This window comes from Myxine glutinosa, chromosome 13 (assembly GCF_964187855.1).
Source record: "Myxine glutinosa chromosome 13, kmMyxGlut1.1, whole genome shotgun sequence".
NCBI lineage: Eukaryota > Metazoa > Chordata > Myxini > Myxiniformes > Myxinidae > Myxine > Myxine glutinosa.
This window is the reverse complement of record NC_136273.1, coordinates 54,337,895-54,352,277: the sequence shown is the minus strand read 5'-3', so window position 1 is coordinate 54,352,277 and position 14,383 is coordinate 54,337,895. Positions and strand designations below refer to the sequence as shown.

The 14,383-nt window shown below is 42.7% G+C and overlaps 1 protein-coding gene across 2 annotated transcripts in view; it reads left to right on the top strand.

Annotated features, from left to right (window-relative positions):
• Window positions 1–1,479: 1,479 nt before the first annotated feature.
• The window catches only part of SWT1 (SWT1 RNA endoribonuclease homolog), an 80,376-nt gene continuing 67,472 nt past the window's right edge, over window positions 1,480–14,383 (top strand). For both annotated transcript variants that reach the window (XM_078767517.1, XM_078767516.1), the window contains exons 1-3: window positions 1,480–1,858; window positions 2,009–2,094; window positions 8,182–9,729. In XM_078767517.1, coding sequence (XP_078623643.1) covers window positions 1,824–1,858; window positions 2,009–2,094; window positions 8,182–9,729 — 1,669 coding nt within the window. In that variant the 5' untranslated portion in view covers window positions 1,480–1,823. The remainder of the gene's footprint in view (window positions 1,859–2,008; window positions 2,095–8,181; window positions 9,730–14,383) is intronic.

Below are 14,383 nucleotides of genomic sequence, written 5' to 3'. Positions count from 1 at the left end.
CGGAGTCAGCTGTGTAGCCGTTTGAGGTAAGGGAGGGGCTGGAGGGGGAACATACACCAGAAACGGATTTGACCAGACGCCACCAGGATTTGGAAGAGGGAGACAGATAAGAGAGTTCGGTCTTGAGAACGGAGAGATATTGTTTCCTGGCTCTCCTGAGGGTGGACACACACTTGTTTCGTGCTTTGTGAAAGGAAATGAGATTTCCTTCCGTTGGATTTGCTTTCCAGGAGACGAAGGCAAGTTTCCTTGGAGTCCAATCCTTGGACTCCAATCTACGTAAAAATGCCCAAATATTGTTTTTCATGGTATGTGTCACAAACTCCAGGTTTTATTTTCCAGTTATACTGGGTAAGAACTGGGAGTGGGTAAGAACTGGCACTACAACTAAATCTGCTCCTCGGACTCCAATCTAGGTAAAAATGCCCAAATATTGTTTTTCACGGTATGTGTCACAAACTCCAGGTTTTATTTTCCAGTTATACTGGGTAAGAACTGGGAGTGGGTAAGAACTGGCACTACAACTAAATCTGCTCCTCGGACTCCAATCTAGGTAAAAATGCCCAAATATTGTTTTTCACGGATTGTGTCATAAAACATTCAGGTTTTTGACCCCCACTCATACCTCTGCCAGGCTGAAGAGTTCGTTTTGAATCCCACTGATGGGTCAGATCTGGATTCAGACTTCAACCAAATTCGAATCAGCTTGTTCTTGCCATCTAACCAACTCATACACACAGTTTTGGAATAAGTCGTCCACAGCTTTTTGAATTATCATGTTATATATCGTTTTGCCCCTCTCACTCAATGGTGAAGAATCACTTTATAAATTGATAAATTCCAAATCCGGATTCGAATATTTACCAAAATGGAATCATTTCGTCCTTGTCACACACCCAACCTCGACCCCAAATTTCATCCGACTTTTTTTTGAGATATCCTCTTCACAGACAAAAAGCCAAACAGACAGGGGTGAGTAGTAATACAAAGATCTAGTCCTTCTGTTTCACCCTATTCCTATAAAAAGATTTCGGATGTCATCCTACTGGGACATAATCCATCTCGAAGACGATGAAATTCACCTCAAGATTTAGAGCACTTTGGGACCGAGAGCGCAGCTCTTTCGCCCTGGCTTCATAGAGGTATGGTATCGGGGTGTGTTCATTACCACGTTTCTTGTACAGCGCTGGTTAAGTGGCTCAAGCACACTCAAGCGGCTCATAGCGTGTTATTTCCATTTTCAAAGAAGAAGAAGCGTTTTACGGAGACACGTAAAATCCTAGTAACGTAAAATAGAGGAAGAAGAAGCGTCTATTGAAGTAGAAGAATAATATCATCAAGAGAAATAAACAGGAAGCATAAGATAGAAAAAGAAGAAAAAGAGAATAATTACAAGAGTAAGAAGAAATAAAATACGCAGCGTAAAATGGCAGAAGAAGAAGAAGAAGAAGAATAAAAAAGGCGAAACTGCGATAAGGAATCGGCGATTTGAGGTTAAGGCGTGAGTTGCTTCCGCATTTTGAGATTAGGTCGTTGTGCTCAGTACAGTAGAACTTACGCTTCAAGCTAATCTTCGAGATTATTGTGTCGCTTTACATCAATAATCGTCTGACGTCAATAATCATAATATCTTTAATAATCATCTTTTATATCGAATATCGATAATCGTCTGTGCGGTCAACTAACAACAACAACAACAGCAACAATCTGCTGTTGTTGTGAGGCGAAGTTCACTTGAGGAACGCTCTCGTCATGAGAGAAGGAGTTGAATTTTTGGGCGTTTGTGATGTTTGTTTTCAAACATTGTGAGGTGTTTAAAGGACATGGCGAAGCGAAGCTGGTGTGAGGCGCCTCGAAGGTAAATGTATAATGCAATACGTACTTTTACTTCATGAAGGAGTTCGTGCAGTCTGTGGATTCTTACACTTACAGTTAGAGTTACACTACGGCTAATCGTACCTCTTTTGTCATGATGTCCCTGCCTGCCTTCTATTCCAACCTGTGATAGCGTTGAGCCGTTTACTAGTGACCGACATCGTGCCATCGTTGACGCGGCGAAGAAAAGAGCGAAACATGTACTCTCAGAACTTTCAGGTAATGTAGCTTGATCCTGATGGTACACTGTACTGTACAGGTGTGTTTCGTAACCTTTTACACCTCGTTCGGCTTCCTCGTGTCTGTGGCACTTCGTGTGTTCCCATTAATGTTGGACCATAGCGATTGCTGAAGCCCAGAGCCGCCTTTGGGGCAGCACAGCATCCTGGGCTCTGTTACTATGCACCGGTTACTATGTTACTATGCACCGGTTACTATGTTACTATGCACCGGTTACTATGTTACTATGCACCGGTTACTATGTTACTATGCGGTTACTATGTTACTATGCGGTTACTATGTTACTATGCACCGGTTACTATGTCACTATGCGGTTACTAGGCTACTATGCACCGGTTACTAGGTTACTATGCACCGGTTACTATGCACCGGTTACTATGCGGTTACTAGGTTACTATGCTCGGTTGGGCCAGGTTACTATGCACCTACTAGGTTACTATGCACAGGTTACTATGCGGTTACTAGGTTACTATGCACCGGCTACTAGGTTACTATGCTTGGTTGGGCCAGGTTACTATGCACCATTTACTATGCGGTTACTAGGTTACTATGCTCGGTTGGGCCAGGTTACTATGCTCGGTTGGGCCAGGTTACTATGCACCGGTTACTATGCGGTTACTATGCAATAAATCGCCTGAGTTTTTTTTCCCGGATGACGTTATCCAGTCTCCTCTGGCACGGATAACACCTTATCCGTGGTTAGTGATGTGTATGTAGGTTTGTCTAATTCAAAATTGTGGACGATCCATCTTTGTCCGCCGTTTGTCGGACGAACGTTGAAAGGAAATCAGCCAAGTGATAATTGTCTCCGACACCGTTGACGGCAGTTGTGATCGCCCATCAGGCTTTCTCTTCACATCATTAGTTTGGGTGTTGAAGAATTTACTGTTGATGAGCTTTATATGATCTTCTGCCGCCACGACACAGCTGCTGCCGTGGGGCCCCATCATGATGCCATGGGGTCCCCGTCATGCTGCCGTGGGGGCGCCATCGTAATGCGTCATGCTGCCATGGGGGCCCCATCGTGATGCCATGGGGTCCCCGTCATGCTGCCGTGGGGGCCCCATCGTGATTCCATGGGGTCCCCGTCATGCTGCTGTGGGGGCCCCATCGTGATGCCATGGGGTCTCCATCATGCTGCCGTGGGGGCCCCATCGTGATTGCATGGGGTCCCCGTCATGCTGCTGTGGGGGCCCCATCGTGATGCCATGGGGTCCCCGTCATGCTGCCGTTGGGGCCCTATTATGATGCCATGGGGTCCCCGTTATGCTGCCATGGGGGCCCTATTGTGATGCCATGGGGTCCCCGTCATGCTGCCGTGGGGGCCCTATCGTGATGCCAAGTTGCAATCCAAAGTCATGCTGCCATGGAGGCCCTACCCCGCTTCCATGGCATTAAAAGTTTGTTCACATCATTAAAAATAATAGGGTCTGAGGGTGTCTGTGGGGGAGGGGGGGGGGGGGGGTTGATTAACTGCTGCTCCTGATCCAGGTGAGCTTTAGGTGCCGCCTTCTTATTTTTACTTGGCTCATAGGGGCGATCCCCAAAAAGTTGGACACACAAAAATTTTGACTCTGGTAGTAATTCTTGGGAAAAATGCCAGGGGCATAAAAAAAGGCCCTTTATATTGTATGTGCTATGTGCAAACTACAGAAAATAAGGTATATTCTTCGGGGGGAAACGCCAGGGGCATAGAAATGGTCCATTTATATGGTATGTTTCATGTGGCAAAGTATCGAAAAGAAGGGACATTCCATAGCTTGTAGCAAATGCCAAACAATAGAAACGAAGGGACATTCCATGGCTGGTGTCCGTCATGGCACAACACAAATATGAAGAACCCCTGGTAGAATGGTTACATGACAATGAAGGCACATGAAGGAGCTATAAAGAAAGCAATGAAGTATATATTTGGTCCATTCATATATGCACCACCAGCACCCCCAGACACTCTTCTGATTCTGACTATGCTCAATATACTGAAAGATGTCACCAAAGGATATAAACAGAAATATATGTAAATGGTTTGTGATCTTCAGTTATATAAGATTGCAATCCAAATTCAATGGGCTGATCCTGTGCTTTGGAAACATCTCGTAGTAAGGTCTGGAGGAATGCACACGTTGATGTCCTTCCTTGGTTGTTTTGTCAGACTCATGAAGGGGTCTGGCTGAAAAGACTTGTCACATGCTGCGTGCAAGGGAGTGCCGAATATGCTCGATGGGAAAGCATGGCCAAAGGCACTACGTGGTTTCAGAATAGTTGTTACTGTGCTTTTGGAAGTATTTATCCTGAAAGGGAATACAACACTCGAAGAGCTTGAAGGTGCACTTGCGAATGTGTGACAGTCATCAACAGGGTTTGTATGGGTGGACTGCTTCATAATTCCAGTGGTCATTGCTCACCTCTTCACCCGGATAGAGCGTGAAGGAAACTGGCTGTTATACCAACACTGAGAAGAATTAACGAGAAGAATGGTTCTTCGTATGATGGCTGCAGGACACTGGAATTATGCCAGATACCTTTCTTGGTATGTCCAGAGGCAAGTTGATGAAGAGGCTGAGGTCGACTATGAGGGTCTGCTATGAGGGGATCCTCTGTTCCTTTTGAATTTGTGTACAGAGTCCAGGCTCGTGAAAGAGCTAACATTTATCAAACAAACAAATCAAACAAACGAGCAAACAAAGTATATAAAAGGGGAGCGGTCGACAGGATGGGGAGAGAAGGGGAGGAAGCACACAAACACAACATTTGAGAGCAGGGACATCGGGAGATGTTTTTGGAGGGAGAGGGCCTGGGGGGAGGCAGGATAGGTATAAAACGCAAGGACACCAAGGACTTCCAGGAAAGAAGTCAAAAGTCACCTCAAAAAGTGGATTTGGGGTGAAATTAGCGGGGGTAGAAAAGATCAAGGTTTTGGATTGGGGAAGATAAGAGATGGTAGTGAACAGCCGTTTTAAAGACCTGGAGGGAGGAGTGGGATTGAAGAGAGTGAGGGAGTTTGTTCCAGAGGCGGGAGAAAAGAGGAATGAAGGAGTGAAGGTGAGCAGAGAGTCTTGATTTTGGCAGTTTAACCATAAGAGGGTTGCAGGCAGATCTTGTGCGACCTGCAGGAATATTTGTGGGACAGAGCCCAGAGAGAGCTGGGGGAGCAAGGCCGGAGAGGAGTCGGTAGAAGACGGAAAGACCACCAACCTGCCTGCGGTGATTAAGTGAAAGGCCCTCAGAGATGGTGTCATCGCGGGAGATTCCAATGATTCTGAACGCTTTGGTTTCAACAGCGTGAAGACGAGCTAGGTGTGAGGCAGGAGCACCAGCCCAGAGGGGAGAGCAGTACTCCATTGAGCTGCGGATGAAAGCCTTGTATGTGGTGAGGAGCTCAGGTGTGCCAAGGAAGGACTTCGCACGACGGAGGATGCCCAGTCGGCGACTGGCTTTGGAGGCCAGCTTGGAAATGTGGTTTTCCCAGGAAAGATCATGGCAGATAGTGAGACCCAAAAGCTTGAGTGACAGAACTTCTTGGAAAGGATTATTCAGAAAGTAGATGGGAGGGTTGTCCAGTCGGTCTTTTCGGAGAGACATTGTAAGAGTGTGAGATTTGTCAGGATTGAAAGACATGTTCCACTTGTTTGCCCAGTCTGTGATTTTGTCCAGGTCTGCAGAGAGTGAGGAGGCTGCAGACTGCCGATCTGAGGGATGAGGAATGGAGCGGCAGAGAGTGGAGTCATCAGCAAAGAGATAGAGAGGATTTTCAAGAGAGTCAGAGAGATCATTGATGAAGACCAGAAAAAGCACAGGGCCCAGAACACTGCCTTGGGGAACTCCAGCCTGAACAGGAAGAGGAGATGAGAGAAACCCATTCAGGGCCACACGTTGACGACGACTAGAGAGGAAGTCCGCCAGCCATGCGTCAATATTTCCATGGATACCAAAGGAGGAGAGTTTGGTGAGCAGAGCGGGGTGCCAGACCGTATCGAAGGCACGTGATATGTCGAGGGAGACAGCTCTAATTTCCTGTTTGGCATTGAGGACCTCCATCCATTGTTGAGACAGCAGAAGCAGCATGTCCAGAGTAGAGTGACCAGGTCTGAAACCAAATTGATGATCACAGATCAAGCCATTGGAGGAGAGGAAAGATTTCGTATCCGAAGCAATGATGGATTCCATGACTTAACTGATAATTGGGAGAAGGCTGATTGGTCTGTAGTTGCTAGGATCTGTTTTTGCACCTTTTTTGTGCAAAGCGGTGATGTTGGCTGATTTCCAAGCAGATGGCAGTTGACCTTGAGCAAAAGCGAGGGTGAAGAGAACAGAGAGAGGGAGTGAAAGAGCGGAAGAACAGGATTTTAGGACCCGTGGGCTGATGCCGTCGGGTCCAGTTGCAGAATCAGAGTCGAGGGTTGACAGAAACTTTTCCACCTTGTCAGGAGGAAAGGACACGGAGTCCAGGAGCAGCTGGGTACGACTGGGTATGGTGGGTACAGAGAGGGATGGGTTTGGGACACAAGATTTAGAGGCAAACACAGAGTTGAGGCATTCAGCTTTTTCACGTGCGGAGTCAGCTGTGTAGCCGTTTGAGGAAATGATTATTATTATTGGGGAAATGATTATTGAGGAAATGAGGAAATGATTATTGGGTGAACATGTGTGTAGGCATAGCAATGGAGTGTGGAATGTCATTTTGACATACATGTTTGGAGAACAAACGTACTGTTAAAGGGTTTTGGGTCTATGAGGGTTCCCCTCAAACTTATCATGCCTGAGGATACTGATCCCGAATAACTTTTTTAACACGGTGGGTTGCTAGGCAACCATGAGCGCCAATTGGTCTATCACGTGTTCCCAGGGTCCTCCATCTGATCACCGTTTACCTGCACCACGTGGCTTTCCAATCGGGGGATGTGGCTGAGCAACCGCTGATGCATGCCGGACTTGAATGAGCAACAAGTATAGATACATTCAAAGTACACCGCCCCCATGCCAAACAAATAAATAACATCCTCCAGCGTGGCATTGCTGATGTGCCTTAGGCGCCTAGCGATACCGCCATGCAGCATATAGAGACGGTATTTGGAGGGAGAGGTGTACAATAATTGATTGATTAATTGCATAAAATCAATAAATAGTAATCGTAAAATAATTTCTTCATCAATTGGCTAATAGCATACCTCAACCACCAGTGTTTCATCTGAAGCTGTAACTTTGTGAAAATTAATGAAATGTCATTAATCTTAAAAAAAAAATTTGATTAATTGACTAATCAGTAAATGATTAGTCGATTATTTGATTAATCAATAAATCAAAAATATCCTTTATAGCCACATCACTTGGTCACTGTCGTGTCCGAATATCAGCTCCCTAGCTCAAAAGGTGCCTGATATATTGCCCAGATGAGAAAGGAAATAAATGAGTACTTAATTAATCGATAATAATTACATAGTCAATTGATTAATCAAAAAACAAAAAATACTATTTTTGCCAAAGTACTTGTTAACTATTGTGCCAAAATTTCAGCTTCCTAGCTCAAAGGATGGTTGAGATATCGATCGCCCAGACAAACAAAAAGAAAGAAAGAAAGAAACCAGAGTGAAAACTGAGTACTCCCTTTCAGTGAGCGTCACCCCTGGGCCCTCTTTTGTGCCCGGCGATGCGGTCATGTGGCGCCTGGAGATGGAATAGGAAAGGAGCGGTGAACAACAAGAGGGAATTTATTATTTACAGAACAATTTAAGATGTGTAGATGTGGTGCTATGCAGCACTTTAATGCAGAAGCAATTGTCAAAAAAGAAGGAATACAGTAAAAAAAATGTACAAAAGAATAATGATGTATATCTGGTGTTTTTTTTCCTTTTCTTTTTAAAACAAGTTATATGGTTAATGGAAGCTTTTTCTGGAGTTGTTGGTTGTTCTTGCCTATCCTAAATTATAGTTTGCTCATTGTATTGTTATTGCTCAGTCAATAATTGAAATTGACAATTTATCTGCTTTTCTTAAAAAAACAAACCAAAAAACCCCCTTACCCTCATGTTATTGATTAACTTTTTTCTACCCCCCTCTGTGTTGCAGGTGTTTCAAGAAAAAAGCAGGTCTCTGTGCCAACTGGGATGTATGGACCACTGGAAAAAACTAACCAAAAGTGTGCCACCAGTAAGGTTAGAGCCTGTGGTGAAGTCGATTCCTGTTCCATTCCTAGCTCAAATCTTTCAAAGACCCACTGTAGCCAAAAGGAAAGTGATTATTTTGATACCCAGTCTTGTTTGGCATCTCGCAAGCTGCCAGAAGCATCGTTGACAGCCCAAACTCATTTATTTCATAAAACCAGCCCACCGGCATTGGAGAAGGTATCTTCATGTGATGCAAATACATATTCAAAACAGGTGGTGAAGAAATCCCTGTGTTCAGAAATGAAGGTTTCCTTTAAGGTGAAATGTAGAAGTGAGAAGAATAAGCTTGGCACCGGCAGCATTTATAAAAAGTCTTCATTGAACACGGAAAACCAGAAAGCAGCATTACACCTGAATGATACCTATCACAACCATACAAAGAAGTATGTTTTAAAACATTCAAAGGTGAAGACTGGATGCACTGCAGTGATGTCTGCTTGTACCAAGTTGGACAATGAAGTTGCAACGCTACAGTTTTCTCTTCCTCCAAGTTCACAAGCATCACAACCTGGAGCATCAGTTATTGCAACAGTACCAAGTCATTCCAGGTCGCATCACAAACCAGGCAAACATGGGCAATTTGTTGATTATTCACGACAAAATGTTGAACATTTTAAGGATGGCAATGAAACTGAACAAGACGATGCCAACAGAACAATGAGGAAGAAAAGAAATAGGAAAACAGGCATTTTAAGGCCATTTTCTCTGCAAGAGCAGGGGTTAGCCAAAAGAAATAGGAAAATAAATAAGAATATGAAGAAGCAAAATAATATAGAGCAGAAGTATAAAATTGGTGGTAAGGAAGCGAGTTGGATAAAGTCTGATGCCAGTTCAGTTCAACCATACAGTCAGCATGGTAATGAGGGCTGCTTTCTAACAGCAGAAAGAGATTGGGAAAGAAGGTTCAGGAAGCACAATGAAGTTGCAATTCCACAGTTTTCTCTTCCTCCTAGTTCACAAGCATCACAACCTGAAGCATCAGTTATTGCAACAGCACCAAGTCATTCCAGGTCGCAATATCATAAACAAGGCAAACGTGGACAATTTGTTGATGATTCGCGACAAAATATTGAACATTTCAAGGATGACAATGAAACTGAACAAGACGATACTAACAGTACAATGAGGAAGAAAAGGAATAGGAATATGAAGAAGCAAAATAATATAGAGCAGAAGTATAAAATTGGTGGTAAGGAAGGGATTTGGATAAAGTCTGATGCCAGTTCAGTTCAATCATACGGTCAGCATAGTAATGAGGGCTGCTTTAAAACAGAAACAGACAGGAAAAGAACGTTTGAGATGGGTCATCATCACCTTGGATATGGATTTGATGGAGGTGCTTGCGGAGTTGGACGTTGCACAAAGCAGAAGGACTTAATTGAAAAGGGAGAGAATTGTGAGATGAGCATGGAAGTTGACAATCCCATTGATGATCATCTTGTAGACCAAGGTTCGTTGCAGTTTTATACTCTTGATAGTTTTATGCCTCCGCCGACGATATATCCGGAGCCATTATGTTTGTGAGTTGTCAGTCCGGCTGCCCGTGCAAGCCATTCGTCCGTGATAGGTTTTCGTTACCGCGTTAACTTGAGTACGGCTGAAGGGGATCCAAGTCCAACTTGGGGCAGGTATGTATAATGAGGTAAAGATTAAATGGTTACATTTTGGGGTCATGAGGTCAAAGGTCATGTTAAGTAAAAATCGTGTTACTGTGATAACTTGTGAACCTGTGATGGGATTTTGATCAAAGTTGGTACAAGTATGTATTATGATACAATTTTTTTTTTTTTTTGTATACTGATGCCCAGTCAAATGATGATGAACTGATTTGATTTTGGGGTCAAGAGGTCAAAGGTCAGTCTATAAAAGGTTGATAACTTGAGAATGGCTGAAGGAAACGATATCAAGCTTGGTACAATTATGTAAATTGACAGAAAGATGGACTGATCGAAATGTGGGGTCAAGAGGTCAAAGGGCAGAAGTCCTGTTAGGTAAAAATTCTGTTACTGTGCTAACTTGTGGACCAGTGATGGGATTTTGACCAAGCTTGGTGTAAGTATATATTTTGATGCAAAGATGAACTGATTAGATTTTAGCATCAAGAGGTCAATGGACAGAGTCTGTAATAGGTTTTTGTTACCCCGATAACTTAAGAACAGCTGAAGGGAACCAAGTCGAACTTGGTACAAGTATGTATCCTGATGAGTTATATGGGCGGAGGCATATCTGTCGACTTTGCGATGGTGAGGATTGCTGTTCTAGTTTTATTTGTTCTCCTGTGTGTAGTACTCATTGAGGAACTTGTTATACCTTATGCTGCAAATTTGTAGGCAACCCCAGTGTAGTGGCAGAGCCTCAATGTGATTTTATTTTTTATTTCTTTCATGATGGGACCACTGTTTTCACAGACTGTTTTCAGTATGATTGTTTTCACAGAGGAATAAAATAGTTAGTCGAGTTGTACACCGTGAGGTTTTCCAAGATTCTGACGTTTTGGGCTTTTTACCCTTAATTGGAGCAAAGAGGCTATTGTTTAGTGGCTATTAGTGGCTATTAGTTTATTATGTATGTACTAGTTTAAAGTCCGTCAAAAATGAAGGGCGGTACAGCCTTGTGACCGTGCCAAAGTCTGAAGCCTTGGCCTAATATCAGGTGTGCTTATATCTTCTTTATTCATGAGACATCCTATGGGCGTAAATGAACACTCATTTTACTCTGCACATTGCACATCATGTGCAGTGAATTTCACCTGCCTGCACCTTGTATTTATTGTTAATTGTTTAAAAAACCAAAACGTTAATGTACATCCATTTGAGGCTCAGTTTGCAAGTCACCGTCTACAATTCAAATAGAAGAGACGTAATTACTCTTTTATAGAAAATGTTTTTCGTATTTTTTTATTTTCAAAAATAGACGGTAGTGAGCACAGTCGTGTTAAAAGATTGGCCTTTAAAACCCTACCAACTCAAATCGTCCTTATGAAAGGTGACAGACAAATAGTGTTTTATATAGGTAGATACCCTGGTGATACCCTGGTGTTGGGCTAGTGGCTAGGGTGCCGGCTTAGGATCCTAGGATCCTGGGTTCGAATCCCGGTCGATCGCTGAATTAACGCCAGGGGGGTTGACTCAGCCTGTCATCCTTCCGAGGTCGGCTAATTGAGTACCAGTTCACTGGTAATTCCCTGCTTGTCGTAAAAGGCGACAAAAAGGGTTGGCGGCAGGAAGGGCATCCGGCCGTAAAACATTGCTTCAAAAAGGGGACCGAAAAACAACAACAACCACGGTCTCCGAAAAAGGCCAACCCCCGCTTGTGGGGAAAAATGGCCTCTAAAGGTGTTTTTTTATTATTATTTATAGGTAGATGTATGCGTATATGCAGTAAATCACTTAGACATGCATTAGATGGTTGCTGAGAGGAATGCTCCATGAGGGTATAAGAGGGATTAGTGTAGAAATTCAGCAATGGGGGTGGAACTCTTGACATAAACTGCAATCCCTCCATTGGAGTGTAGTGGAGGGGGTGAGATGAAGGCAGAAAAGCAGGAGAGGTGGGAAGCATTTTAAGTGTGTGTCTGTGTAGGGGTTTTTTTTTCTTCCACTCCTACATTTATCTTTGACTGGTGTTGGCTTAGCGGTTAGGGTGCCGGCTTGGGATCCTAGGATCCTGGGTTCGAATCCCGGTGGATCGCTGAATTAACACCAGGGGGGTTGACTCAGCCTATCAGCCTGTCATCCTTCCGAGGTCGGCAAATTGAGTACCAGCATGCTGCGATGAATGATCCCGGTGTGTACCCTGGTTTAGAATAGGTACACCGTATCCCTGGGCATCGTAAGAGGCGACTAAGGGTGGCGTCAGGAAGGGCATCCGGCCATAAAAAAAAACATTGCCTCAAACAGGGAACCATGAATGTCATGGGGCCCGCAAGGCCAAACCCCGCTCTAGTGGGGAAAATGGCCTTAAAACGATCATTCATTCACTGAATCTACTTTTTTTAAAATAAAATTTTCTCCCCTACCCTCCCTTCCGCCTCCTGAATTATATTACTGCATTCATTTTAATGTCTGTGTGCATGCGCGTGCATATTTTTTTTTCTTCACCGAACTGCCCTTTCTCTCATCATTCTCTCATCATTCTCCTGTCACTAAAACATTTCTCGACGGTGCAGTGCTCCCATGGACGATTTATAATTCGAGTCCACAGGCTTGCGATTAGACTCTCGCACACAAAGTGTTTGACTTATCCAGAATATATACATTGCCTTCAGAAAGTATTCATGCTCCTTGACTTTTTTCACATTTTTTGGTGTTGCAGCCTGAATTTAAAATTGATTGAATTGAGATTTTTTGTCACTGATCTAAACATAATATCCCATAATATCAGTGATTTAAAAAAATATTTTTTTATTACATACAAAATAATTAAAAATGAAACAAGTACACATACATTCAAAGTACACCGCCCCATGCCAAATAATTCAATATGCTGCAGCGCGGCATTGCCGGGGCGCCTCAGGCGCCCGGCAATGCCGCAGTGCAGCTCATTGAGGCTGCATTGGGAGGGAGAGGTGTACACTAATTGATTGATTAATTGTTTAATTAAAATCAATAAAAGATTATCACAAAATATTTTCATAATCAATTGGCTAATCGCATAACTAAACCAGTAGTGCTTCATCCAAAGATGTATCTTTTAGAAATTTAATTAAATAAGTCATTTATAAAAAATTAAATAATTAATTGATTACTCAATAAATAATTAATCGATTAATCAATAAATACTTAATAGATGAAATGATTAATCAATAAATAAAAAATATCCTTGATAGCCACATCACTTGGTCACTCATGTCCAAATATTAGCTTCCCAGCTCAAAAGGTGCCTGAGATATTGGCCAAATGAGAAAGAAAATAAATAAATGATTAATAATGAAAATAAATAAATAATAATCATAAAAAAATTAAATTATTAACCAATTTGGTCAGAGAACACATAAACTACCACTATTTCATCAGAATCTGTAACTTAAAAAAAATTTTTTTTTTGTCATTAATCGAATAATTAAATAATTAATCGATTAATTGATTAATTAATAAATCAAAAATATCCTTTGCAGCCAAATCACCTGGTCATTGGCATGTCCAAATATCAGCTTCCTAACTCAAAAGGTGCCTGAGTTAATAATGGTCAGAAGAGAAATGAAATTTAATTAATTAAATAAGTACTTAATTAAACGCTAATAATTAAATAACTCCTCAATTAATTGATTATTCAAAAAACAAAAAATACCGTATTTGACAAAGGACTTGCTCACTACTGTGCCGAAATTTCAGCTTCCTAGCTCAAAGGATGGCTGAGATATCGCCCGGACAAACAAACAAGAAAACAAACAAACAAGAAAGAAACCAGAGTGAAAACTGAGTACTCTCTTTCAGCGTGCGTCACTGCCGAGCCCCCTTTGGTGCCCGTCAATGACGATTTGTAATGCCTGGAGATGGCATAGGAAAGGAGCGGTGTACAATACAGAAATATCTAATTACCTCTGCCACCAAAGGTGGATGGAGGTTATGTTTTCACCCTTGTCTGTGCGTTTGTCTGTCCATTTGTGAACAAAATATCTCACAAAGTTGTGGATGGATTCAGACGAAACTTGGCAGAGATATAGCATATGTGACAGCGATGAAATGATTAGATTTTGGTGAAGATCCGGATTCGGATCCGGCTACTGGAATTTTAAGTGATTCTTCACCATTAGAAGATAGGGCCAAAAACGATACATAGCAGATGTCTCAAAAAGTTATGGACGGATTTGGACGAAACTCCATGGACAGGTTGTGTGTGTGACGAGGAAGAATCGATTCAATTTTGGTGAAGATCCGGATCCAGATCCAGCTAATATAATTTTTTCAGTCATTCTTCACCATTGAGTGATATGGCCAACCAGGCGGAGGTATGCTCTCTACTGAGTGCCGTTCTAGTTTCCATAAGTATTCAACCCCCTGAGTCAATACTTTGTAGGTGCACTTTTGGCAGTGATTACAGCTTTTCCTTTTCCATGAATATGTCTGTATCAGCTTTGCACATCTAGATTTGGGGAGTTTCTC